General features: G+C 46.1%; 1 protein-coding gene across 1 annotated transcript in view; it reads left to right on the top strand.

Annotated features, from left to right (window-relative positions):
- Window positions 1–13,360, top strand: part of slc27a6 (solute carrier family 27 member 6) — a 97,414-nt gene that overhangs the window by 29,744 nt on the left and 54,310 nt on the right. The window contains exons 3-4 of the mRNA XM_061847511.1: window positions 739–897; window positions 5,738–5,862. Coding sequence (XP_061703495.1) covers window positions 739–897; window positions 5,738–5,862 — 284 coding nt within the window. The remainder of the gene's footprint in view (window positions 1–738; window positions 898–5,737; window positions 5,863–13,360) is intronic.

The following is a 13,360-nucleotide window of genomic DNA, read 5'->3' as shown; positions in this document are numbered from 1 at the left end:
CACTTATAAGTTAGTGTATTAGTCTGTTTAAATATATGACACACCGATATACCCCCCATCCCACCAGTCAAACTGGACTTCATGAAAAAATATTCCTGAGGTCACCTACATTTTGGTTATCATGGTGGAGCAGGTGAAGCATTGGCCTCACAGTTCTGAGGTCCAGGATTCGAGCCCTACCTCACCTGTGTAGAGTTTGCATGTTCTCCTCGTGCCTATGTGGGTTTTCTCCGGGCACTCCGGTTTCCTCCCACATACCAAAAACATGCAACATTAGTTGCACACTCTAAATTGCCCCTAGGTGTGATTGTGAGTGTGACTGTTTGTCTCTATGTGCCCTGCGATTGGCTGGAAACCACTCCAGGGTGTACCACGCCCCCTGCCCGTTGGCAGCTGAGATAGGCTCCAGCACTCCCCGTGACCTTTGTGAGGATAAGTGGCTAAGAAAATGGATGCATGGACATACATTTCAGTTATCCAGCCATCCATCTTCTGCTTCTTCTGCTTCAGATTTACTTATTGTATGTTTTTACCATAAACTGCAGATGTTCGACTGTTAGTAATTTTGAGGAGCGCACATGGAGTAGTTAGATTCTCATCATGCATGAAATTATGCACTAGTAAATTCTTACTTTTCATTAATAAATCTAACGGGGCACAATTGCTGCTGCTGAATTTAATTTTAAAAATGATAATGAAGGCCAGTCTATGTGTGTGTGTGTGTGTTTTTCTCCACAGGGCTTCCTAAGGCAGCAGTGATCACTCACCTCCAAAGCTTGAAGGCAGCAGGGGGATTCTGGGCATTTGGGGTGACGGAAAATGACGTGACGTATATCCCTTTACCGCTTTACCACAGTGCAGCATCACTGATCGGAATAGGGGGAACGATTGAGCTTGGTGAGTAAACTGGTCACAAAAATAGGAGCTAAAGTGGATGAATAATTTCACAATGGAAGTATTGATTGTCATTTGTCATTTAGTTGATAACATGCAAGATGATAAAATACAACAGAGATGTTCTGTGTTTTTAAGTATAGGCTATTTTTCTTCACACAATATGTGCAGGTATTGTCACCATCCATCCATCCATTATCTCCGGCTTTTCCAGGTCAGTTCGTGGGGGAAGTAGCTTCAGCAGGGATACCCAGACTTCCCTTTCCCCATCCACATCTTCCAGCTCTTTCGGAGGGATCCCGAGGCGTTCCCAAGCTAGCCAAGAGACATAGTCTCTGCAGCGTGTCCTAGGTCGACCTCGGGGTCTCTTTCCGGTGGGACATGCCCGGAACACCTGACCAGGGAGGCGTCCGGGAGACATCCGAATGATATGCCCCAGCCACCTCATAAGGCTCCTCTCAATGCGAAGGATCAGTGGCTTGACACTGAGCCCCTCCTGGATGACCGAGCTTCTCACCCTATCTCTAAGAGAGAGCCCGGACACCCTGCAGAGTAAACAATTTCGGCCGTTTGTATCCGGGATCTTGTTCTTTCGGTCACGACCCACAGCTCATGCCCATAGGTGAGGGTAGGAACGTAGATCGACTGACAAACTTCGCCTTTTGACTTAGCTCCCTCTTGACCACAACGGACTGATACAAAGTCTGCATTACTGCTACACATCTAGACTAGTCAGGCGAACTCCCATGCACCATCGAAGATCCGACTGAAGCTGTAGAGCTGGTTCCATGGCCAGGACTAAAACCAGATTGCTCCTCCTCAATCTGAGATTCGACTTCCCGATGGACCCTCCTCTCTAGCACCCCTGAATAGACCTTACCAGGGAGGCTGAGGATTGTGATCCCCTATAGTTGGAACACACTCCCCCTTCTTGGAATGGGGGACCGCCACCCCAGCCTGCCAATCCAGAGGCACTGTCCCTGATGTCCACGCGATGTTGCAGAGATGTGTCAACCAGGACAGCCCTACAACTTACAGAGCCTTTAGGAACTCCGGGCGAATCTCATCCACCCCCGGAGCCCTGCCACCAAGGAGGTTTTTAACCACCTCGGTGACCTCAACCCCAGAGATAGAAAAGTCTGCGTCAGAAAACCCAGATTCTGCTTTGTCATGGGAAGGCATGTCAGTGAAATTGAGGAGGTCTTTGAAGAGGCTGGTGAGGAGAACTATTCTCCCCACTGACTCATAATGTCCCCAGTTGAGGTCAGAAGTGCACCATCCTCACCATACACAATGTTGACAGTGCACTCCTTCACCCTCCTGAGATGCCCCACCATCAGAGCCAACTCACCACCAGGTGGTGATCAGTTGACAGCTCCGCCCCTCTCTTCACCCGAGTGTCCAAGACATGCGGTCACAAGTCCAATGACAAGACCACAAAGTCGATCATCAAACTGCGACCGAGGGTCCTGGTGCCAGGTGGACATGTGAACACCCTTATGCCTGAATATTGACTACGTTATGTACAATCTATGATGAGCACAGAAGTCCAGTAACAGAACACCGCTCGAGTTCTGATTAGCGGGGGGGGGGGGGGGGGGGGGTCGCGTTCATCCCAATAACGCCCTTCCAGGTCTCACTGTCATTGCACACGTGGGCATTGAAACCCCCCAGCAGAATGATGGAGTCGCCAGAGGGGCCCTACCTGCAGGCGGAGGGAGGTTACTCTCTCATTCACTGGGGTAAGCCTCAATTTACAGGCCCTGAACCAGGGGCAATACGCATACCCACACCTGCTCTGTGCCTCTCCCCGTGAGCAACTCCAGAGTGGAACAGAGTGCAACCCCTCTCAAGAGGAGTTGTGCCAGAGCCCAACCAGTGCGTAGAGGCGAGTCCAACTATATCTTGTTGAGACTTCTCAACCTCACGCACCAACTCGGGCTCCCTTCTGCCAAAAAGGTGACATTCCATGTCCCTTGAGATAGTTTCTGTAGCCGGGGATTGGATCGCAACTACACCCCATGCCCAACTCACTTCGTACCTGACCCCTATGGGCCCTCTCACAGGTGAGCCCATGGGAAGGGGGACCCATGTTACTCTGTCGGGCTGCGCCCGTCTGAGCCCCATGGGTGCAGGCCCACCAGGCGGTCGCTTTTGAGTCCCACCACCAGGCCTGGCTATAGAGGGCGGCACCGGTGACCCACATCCGGGGAAGGGAAACCAAAATCCAATTGTTTTTGCTCATCATTGGGGTTTTGGAGTTGTAATTTGTCTGGTCCCTCACCTAGGACCTGTTGGCCATGGGTGACCCTACCAGAGCCATGACACCTCAGACAACTGAGCTCCTAGGAATATCGGGACACAGAAACCCCTCCACCACGATAAGGTGACGGCTCAAGGAGGGGGTTTGTCACAATAGTACTAATTACTTATGCATTTCCACTTGGGAATTCGGCACCCGAGAGTTATTCCTTTGTTCACATCAGAAGCGTTTGTCCGATACAGCTCCACTACATTCAAAAGAAAATGAAAGTGCATCCAAATATACATATATATTAAATAAAAACAATAATTTTTCTAATTTGAATAAAAGTAACCCAACTTGTTTTTTTTTTTTGGAACTACAAATCTAGTGCACCAGTATCTCAAACCACTTAAACTAATAATAATCTTTTTACGGCACAGCAGTGTTGAAGCACAAAATGACGAGGCATCTTCTATACTGCTAATTAAAATATGCAGCTGAGCTGTAGCCCATTCCATCAGCCTTTTGACGAAAAGTGTGGTACAGTCTATGAAGGTCAGCAGCCAAATACTCACACTCAAACCCACGGAGGATTTTCAATTAACCTACTATGTAATGATTTGGGAATGTGGGAGGACATCTGTATCCCAGGAGAAATCCCTCACAAGCACAGGGAAAGCACAGGAAGTCCACACAGAGACTGGATACAAACCCATGACCTCTGAACTGTACAAGTTATGTTTAATATCCTGTCTTAAATGTGACAAAGCCAATTTATCTTAAAATTGTAGCAAGATTTGCATCAAGCCTCACTTGAGTCTCTGCCCCAAACCCCATCTCTGTTCCAGCCAGTGTCCATTGGGTCGTGTCTCTGTACAAAGAAACCTTCCCTGCTCACTCAAAAAAGAACCAAGAAGACATGAATTGTTGTACTTGGCTGGCTGTCTCAAAGTAGTCTTCAGTCAGCCTGACAAGTGTGACAACCGGCTGGAGGAATGAGGAAGGCACCTGTGTCTTCCTCACCTGCAGCTGCCTCACTCTGAGGGCACTGGGAGCACAGAGTGATTCCTTTGTTTCAACTTTCATTGAATTGGAGCAACAGTAGCCCCCTTTTGGCCAACCTGTCTCTTTGTGGAATCATGACCAAAAAGTTCCATTTTGGTCTCATCTGACCGCAAAACGTTCTCCCATGACTCCTCTGTATCATACAAATGGTAATTGGGAAACTGAAGACGGGCCTTGACATGTGCTGGTTTAAGCAGGAGAACTTTCGGTGCTATGCATGATTTAAAATCATGACGTCTTAGTGTATTACGGTCACCTTAGAAACGGTGGTCCCAGCTCTTTTCAGGTCATTGACCAAATCCTGCCGTGTAGTCTTGGGCTGGTTCCTCACCTTTCTAAGGATCATTGCGACCCCACGAGGTGATATCTTCCATGGTGCTCCACTCCGATTAAGATTGACTGTCATGTTTAGCTTCTTCCATTTTCTAATGATTGCTCCAACAGTGGACCTTTTTCACCCTGCTGCTTGGCAAGTTCTCCGTAGCCCTTTCCAGACGTGTGGAGTTGTACAATTTTGTCTCTGGTGTCTTTGGACAGCTCTTTGGTCTTGGCCATGTTACAACTTTGAGTCTTACTGATTGTATGGGGTGGACAGGTATATTTATGCAGCTCACACAAGTGCGTCTGATTCAGGATAATACATGGAGTGGAGGTGGACTTTGAAAGGCGGACTAACACGTCTTTGAGGGTCAGAATTCTAGCTGATAGACAGGTGTTAAAATACTTATTTGCAGCTGTATCACACAAATAAAGTGTTGAAAAAATCATACATTCTGATTTCTGGATATTTCCTTTTTAGATTATCTCTCACATAGTGGACATGCACCTACGATGATTTCTAAGTGGGAGAACTTGCAATATAGCAAGGTGTTCAAATACTTATTTTCTTCACTGTATATATATATATAAAAAAAATAATCAAAACCACATATAGTGCAAGTAATATGATTAAAAATGTGGAAAGACTCTAAAAAGCATGAGAAAAAAGAAGAGATTTCAACCTGGATTTAAAAACATTCACAGTCGAGGCTGACCTCACCTCTGTTGGTAACTTATTCCATTTGTGTGCAGCATAGTAGCTAAATGCTGCTTCACCATGTTTGCTTTGGACTCTGCACTCCACTATTGATATGAGTCAGTCGATCTCAGAGGTCGACTGAGTTTGTATTCCGTAAGCATTTCTTTCATGTATTCAGAACCGAAATCATTTAGTGATTTATAAACCAGTCGCAGAACAACTAAAATCTATTTTCAAGATGACTGGAAGCCAGTGCAAAGATTTTAGGATTGGAGTTATATGCTCTGACCGCTTTGTTCTGGTCAGAACTAAGGCATCATTTAATCAAAGGTTTGTTTGTGAACTGAATTTTGCATGAACCAAGGTGCATACATGTCGAGGAAAAATAATGTGTCACAAATACACATCCACAAGTAGCCAGGGACACAAAGTCTGAATTGTGCAAATAGAGGGTGATTGCTGTTTAACAATGTTATCTTTGTCATGGTGAATATAATGGTGTTGATATATTACAGGTGCAACATGTATTTTAAAGAAGAAGTTCTCAGTATCACAATTCTGGAGTGATTGTCGACAACATAAAGTGACAGTTTTCCAGTATATTGGTGAACTGTGCAGATACCTCTGCAACCAACAAAAGGTAACAATCTGTTTGTTATTTTACTGTGAGTGTTGTAAAATATAGATGGTGTAGTCCACAGGTGTCAAACTCAAGGCTCGGGGCAAGATCTGGTGCTCCACATAATGTTATGTGGGCCATGAATGCAAATCATATGTGACAACTTCCATCATGCTGTATAAAAGCATAAAATTGTATGAATAACAACATTGTTGTCAAATCATTTTTCGAAGTAAAATACATTGAACAATAGTTGAACAAATATTATCATTTGCTTTATTTCATAATATGAAGTGAAGAGAAATTTCTTTAGTTAATATTAATGGCCCTCAGAGGGAAACAATCATACAATATAGCCTGTCACAAAAATCAGTTTGTCATTCCTGTTCTCTCCGTGGCATCGATAGTGCAAAGAGCAACAAAAAACCTTTTCTTTGGGTGTAAGTATATGCTGTATGTGTCAACAGTAGTCAAGTCGAATAATTTTTATGTATGGTTTATATATGGTTAAATAAAATGAGTCATCGAGCGGCTGGTGGGACTGTAGAGCGTTGGCCTCACAGTTCTGAGGACCGGGGTTCAAATCCCTCTGCCTGTTTGGAGGTTGCATGTTCTCACCATGCCTGCGTGGGTTTTCTCCGGGCACTCTGGTTTCCTCTCACATCCCAAAAAAGTTTAATTAATTGGGAACTAGGTGTGAGTGTGAGTGTGGCTGTTGTCTGTCTCCATCTGCCCTGTGATTGGCTGGCAACCAGTTCATGTTGTACACCGCCTCCTGGCCAGCACTCCCGCGACCCTAATTAGGATTAGCAGCTCAGAAAATTTATGGACCTAAGGGGGCCTCCATTTTTGAGTAGGTTCACCCTCTGTTGTTGATCAGAATTAATGTTACGATGACACTGTCAAATGTTGCTTCTCCATATGTATAACATCACGTGGCCAAACTTGGAAAGCAGGTTCGTGGACTCCCCTAGTATGCTGTGATAACTAACCTCACAACAATGGCTGTAATGACACACTATGGTCTCGATTTGATCCATGTCACAATTTCTTTTGTTTTTCTTTAACCTTTCCTTTACATGGCCATGACAATTGATGGATGTATATGTCACAACCCATCAATACAGAGGGAGGACCCAAATGCAGGACTCGGGAGACACAGAGGTAATTCAGGAAAAACGTTTATTGTTCCAAGGTCGGGGATCAGGCAGGCGGTCAGGTGCAGCAGCGGTAGTCAATACGTCGGGTGTAGAGAGCAGGTCCGTGGGCAGGCAGGACTCGGTACACGGGAGATCGATCAAAGAAGCCAGGAGTGTCAAAGGAGTCAGGCTTACGGGGTCGGTTGGAGAACAGGCGGAGGTCGGTACACACGGGTTAACGATCAGAGATACGGGAATGCAGGAACGGGGCATGAGTTGCAACGATCTGGCGAAGGAGCAGTCGTCCCCAAGGTCCTATATACACTGGGGCCAATCAGCCAACATGAGGCACAGGTGGGCGCCTCCAAATCAGTGCAGCCGCGCGGCAACCCGCACAGCCAGGGCTCGACCGGCAGGACCATGACACTAAATGCCTTTTATGCCGGAACTGTTTTGTTGTATAACAGATTTGGAATACTTCTACTTCCAAAAAATCCAAAGCACGCTTTGCCATACTAGACACATTTGACCTCTCTCAACTTATTAAGCCTCACACTCAAATTCACATTTTAGACCTGGTCACCTCTAAGGATGCTGAAATTCAATCAATTGACATATAGGATGGCTATTTCTGACAATTTTTGTGTATTATTCTTAACTACAAATTCTTCCAAAAGTTCAGACAACCTCAATGTTTAGTAAGAAAAGCTATATAAATGAAAGTACTGCCGCTAAATGTATGGAGACTGTAGCTGCGCCACAAATTGTGAATGCTGGGAAAATTGAGCAATTTCACCTCGAAAATCTTAAATGGAACTGTTGCTCCTGTTAAAACCAAGACCATCTTGAGAGCTCTAAATCAAACTGTACGAAAGCAGAAAGCAAGTGGAGAAAAAATAAACTCCAAATTGACTATGACCTCTACAGCGTCTTTGTAATTTTAACCAAGACATAGTCAGGGCTAGATAGCTACACTTTTCTGAAATCATCAGTAAGATCCTCAACAATACTCGCACTCTGTTTGCTCTGGTTGACAAGTTCACAACCACCTGAATCAGATGGCTCCAGAACTCAAAACAGCTGTTAAATCCAAAGAATTAGCCTGTTATTTTAGTGAAAAAATACAATCCATCAGGTTAAATATCCGCACAAATAAGCAATATGGTTGAATGATGCTTCATTTGAGAGCACCCAGGGTAAGCTCAATTACCATGTCAGAATTTGATACAATTGATCAAATAACTGTAGAGAAAACTGTCAAAAATTTCCCAACACCATCTCACAATCTGTTTATAAGTAGTATGTCGCATTAAGCTGAAAATAAGAAAATATGACAATTTCCCAGGATGGGACTTTGTTTGAACAAGCATTGATTAGACACATACTGCTTTTAGTAGGGCGACTGGGAGGAACAGCTGTAAAGCGTTGGCCTCACAATTTTGATGACTCGGGTTCTATCCCAGCCCAACCTGTATGGAGTTTGCATGTTCTCCTGGATGTCCAGTCGGGAGCCCCTTTCCTTTTGCTTGATGACAGCTGGGATAGGTTCCAGCACTCCCGTGACCCTTGTGACTCTAAGCGAAAAAAAAAAAAATGGATGGATGAATGTAAGTGGCAAAAAGCGGGGCTGATTAGGAGAAATGTTTTTTCATTTATTTATTTATTTGTTTGTTTATTTACAAAAATAGGGGCCCTGTAGCTCAGTGGTCAGAGCACTGGTTTGGTAAACCAGGGGTTGTGGGTTTGTATCCCACTGGGGCCTCCACTCCCTGAGAAGGGTTGCGTCAGGAAGGGCATCCGGCGTAAAAATTGTGCCAAACATATGTGCGTTCATCTGAGATGACACGCTGTGGTGACCCCGAAAGGGACAAGCTGAAAGAAACTTACTATTTACAAAAATAGCTCTTACTCATGTTGTGGAAAATCCAGTGGCTGCCGATACTGTTCCTGGAATTGTAAGTTGGCAATGAAATTCCTCTCTCATTTAATAGTGTTTTGAGAAGATTTTTATGGCCAATTGAGAATTTTCAGGGGCACTGGCTTTTTCGCGAGTAACATGACCTACATGTGCGGATGAGATGTGTACCATGCCGCAACAAAGGCTTGATTACAGAGGACACCATTTATGCCCAGTGCTGATTTCTCGGATTTATCCTCATCTGATGAAGAAATAGCAGTATTGGTTGATCGGGAAGATGGAGGAATACTTCTATACACAGCTGTGAGCGGCACAGCCGTGAGCGGCTTGGCCGCTCGGTTGATCAGGATGACGGAGCAATACATCCATACACTTTCCATACACAGCCGTGAGCGGCACAGCTCCGGGATTCGGGGGAACCGTGAACTTGCTCCCCAGCGAGCGAGCTCCATGGCATCGGGGAGGGAGCTCACGGCTCGGCCGCTCGGTTGATCGGGAAGACAGAGGGAAACTTCCATACACAGCCGTGAGTGGCACGGCCACTTTGTTGAGTGGGACACGGGCCGTGCCGCTCACAACTGTGCCACTCACGGCTGTGTATGGAAGTATTCCTCCTTCTTCCCGATCAACCAATACTGCTATTTCTTCATCAGGATAAAGGATAAATCATGAGGATAAATCCGAGAAATCAGAGCTGGGCATAAATGGTGTCCGATGTAATCGAGCCTTTGTTGTGGCACAGTATACGTCACATCCGCGCACATGTTACACTTTAAGGACTGGGGTCATCCAATTATTTGTGCAGCATATTAAAGTTATTTTATATCTGTAAACAGCAAAGAGTACACGTTTTGCTCGCAGCACATAAATAGCATCCGCTCACAGTTCTCACACGCGATACGTTTCAATGTACTGCAGCTTCTTCTGCAAATGAGCTGGCATTGGCCGGCAGCTGCAACACAGCGCCTTCCCCTGGCGGATTACTGTTACTATAAAAACAAACACACTTAAACGAAGCAAATGTTACACATCCAATCACACAAGAGTTGAATTTGAGGGCTAAAGTATTTTTAAAAATGTTGTGTGTTGTGTAGTGAGTGAGCCAAAAATAATAATGTTTCTTACTGTGCATGTCATTAATGTCCAAACACCATGTGCCACACTCTCCCCCACAAGTTTTAATGTCTCCCGACATTCTAATCATTAACACACCAAGGTCGCCATAAACATGTCTGCTCATTACACGGAGTCTCTATTACTTGGCATTGTCTTGAGATCAGTGATGGCTAACTTAGAGTCTCGTAGCTTAACACTAGAGGTGGCTGTCTGTGGGTGTGCTCATACCATCTGGGGTGACTGCTCTCCTGACTCACTGCATTCATGTCGCAGATGTTGCTGGGACTGGTTCATGTTAGTCAAGTAGCACATCAGCGACCCCTTTGCTCCATCGTGGCACATCTTCTTCACCTTGTAGTGGTACATCCTCTTCGCAACGTAGTGGCAAATCTTCTTCGCAATGTAGTGGCACATCCTCGTTTGGAGATGGGGAACCCAATGGAGGCCGGAAAGGTTCGGCCTCAGGATTCAGCACTTGTCTTTGTTGCTTTTTCCCACCGGACCGGAGATGCCACTGGTAGTCGCCGCCGCTGTCGTCATCCTGCTCTCCTGACTCACTGCATTCACGTGCCGCAGATGTTGCTGGGACTGGTTCATGTTGGTCAACTAGCACATCAGCAACCCCTTTGCTCTTTCATGGCACATCCTTTTCACCTTGTACTGGCACATCCTCTTCGCAATGTAGTGGCAAATCCTCTTCGCAATGTAGTGGCACATCCTCGTTTGGAGATGGGGAAAGGAAAGGAAAGGAAAGGTTCGGCCTCAGGTTTAATCACTTGTCTTTGTTGCTTTTTCCCACCGGACCGGAGATGCCACTGGTAATCGCTGCCGCTGTCGTCATGCTCTGACCTGCTGTCCAATGCTGTCTGCTGCTAGTGGTCATGGTGCGATGCTCTCCCTGTGGATCTCAGCACCTTCCTTGGCTGCAGTGGAGGCTGTGTTGGAGGCAACTCAAGGGGCAGATGGTCGCATGGCAGTAGTAGGTTTCTGTGGAAACCCTTTCCCTTCCAACTCCGGTTTCTGGGTTGATTTGGTAGACTGGACTGTCTTCGCCTTTTCTGTTTCTGCAGTTTCTTGTCATAGTTGGCTATTCCACGGGCTGCTCCTTTATTTGCATTTTTGGCAGCAATCTGGTTGGCCTCCTGCATTTTCTCGTTCCACTGAGTCACACAGTCCTTGTAACTTCCATGAGCGTTGTCTCGTTCAATGCTAAAGAGGAGGTCAATTGGTAGGCGAGGTGAATGTCCAAAGATGAGGTAATAAGGGGTGTAGCCCATACTATCGTTCTTTGTGCAGTTGTATGCGTGGACCACCTTGGACATTGACTCCAGCCAATCCTTCTTTTCCTCTTCCTGCATGGTGCACAACATGGAGAGGAGAGTCCAATTCAATCGCTCCACATGTCCATTCCCCTGAGGGTGATACGGCGTGGTGTGCGAGCCTTGGATACCAGAGAGTTCCTTCAGCCTTTCCATCAGTCTGTTCTCGTACCCCCCCCACCGCCCCCCCATGTTGTGGTGCAGCTTGCTGTGGAAAACAAAATTCAGAGTAAAATCATTGAGTTTGTCAGCCATAGTCTTTGCTGATGTGTTCTTTGTGGCGTAGGCCTGTGCAAACCTCGTGAAGTGATCCATAACCACTAATAAGTACTTGTAGCCATGTTTGCACTTGTCCAGATGGGGAAAATCAATTGAGGCTAGCTCGAATGGATAAGTGGTCAAGATTGGGGTCAGAGGTCTGCCTACATGTTTTTTTTTTTTTCTTCACACACTCTCAGACTTTGGTTACGAAGTGCTCTACGTCCTGAAGCATTTGTGGCCAGTAGAACCTTTCTCGAATCAGGTCAAGAGTCCTTTCAACCCCCAAGTGATCCATTTCTTGGTGCAGTTCTTTGAAGATCAGTGATTGGTAGGACTCGGGGATGACAAGCTGTTCTCGTCCAGGGGTCCTACAGCACAGGATGCCGTCTTCGTCCAAGCTGATTTTGAGCCATTGTTTTAGCAGCGTTACAACTGCTGGCTTCTCTACTTTTATATCTGCCCTACTTGGTCTGTGTCTATGGCTCTCGTACCAGATGACCCGTGCCAGTGCTTCATCCTCTTCCTGAACCTCACGGACCTGTGACGGAGTGAGAGGCTGACTGATACTGCTGTTTCTGTCTCTTTTTAGGTTCAAAGCACAGGTCTTGATAACTCCAAAACCCTTGCACAGGTTTCCTTTTTCAACCTTCACATTCTCCATGAATGCACCGACAGTCTCTCCACTGACCTCTCTTGTACAGCTGTTCACGTAGTCCTCAATACCAAGTGGTATCCTAGACAGTCCATCAGCATCATTGTTGTTGTTCCCTGGGTGATAATGTATTCTCAATTAGTCATCGGGCAGCTCCGCCACCCACCTGTGTCCAGCAGCATTGAGTTTTCCAGTTGTATGTACATACGTCAATGGGTTATTATCCGTATAAACCACAAACGACTGGGCATGGGATAATTACTCGCGGAAGCGTTCACAAATGGCCCACTTCAAAGCTAAAAACTCCAGCTTCCCTGAGTGATACCTTTTTTTCTGACAGACTGAAGCTGCGGGAGCCATACGCAATGATTCTCATCTTACCTTGCTGTCGTTGGTACTGCACTGCACCCAACCCATTCTGTGAGGCATCACAGTGAAGTGCAAAAGGCTGGTCGAAGTTAGGATAACCCAGGATTGGGGGTTTAATGAGGGCGTTGATCAGATGATTCAGGACTTCTGGGTGCTCTGAATTGGTGTGCCAGAGGGTAAGTGACCTTTCTTTGTCTTTCTTGGTTTCTTTTGGTTCTCTGATGGTAGTTCTGTGTCTTGTTGTTCAGATTTGGGTGGAGTTAGAAGGTTATCCAATGGCTTGGCTTTCCAGGCAAAGTGAGGAATGAAAGATCGGTAATAGGACAGGAAACCTAGTACCTGGTGCAGACCGCTTACCGTTGCAAATGTCCTCTCTTTCAGGGCCATCACAGGTGCAATCTCTGCTGGGTCCGTGGTGTAGCCCTCTTCTGTTACCATCTTGCGCAGGAACCTCACTTTTCATTTGAAAAGTTTGCATTTCTTTGGTGTCAATTTCACACCATGCTCCTTGTAGTGCTTGAGCACCAGGCGGACATGGTCCAGATGTTCATCAAAACTGCCACTGTGCACCAAGTTATCATCAACGTAAGGGAGGAAGACTGTGTCCCTCAGGCCTTTTAAACAGGGCTCCATGCTTCTTTGGAATTCAGCGAGTGTAGAGCTCAGACCAAAGGGGATGCGGACCCATTCGTACAGTCCCCAGGGTATGATTAAGGCTGTTAATGGACGGCTCTGTTCATCCAGG

The sequence above is a fragment of the Syngnathoides biaculeatus genome, chromosome 17 (genome assembly GCF_019802595.1).
Source record: "Syngnathoides biaculeatus isolate LvHL_M chromosome 17, ASM1980259v1, whole genome shotgun sequence".
Taxonomy (NCBI): Eukaryota; Metazoa; Chordata; class Actinopteri; order Syngnathiformes; family Syngnathidae; genus Syngnathoides; species Syngnathoides biaculeatus.
This window is presented reverse-complemented; position numbering and strand designations above follow the sequence as displayed.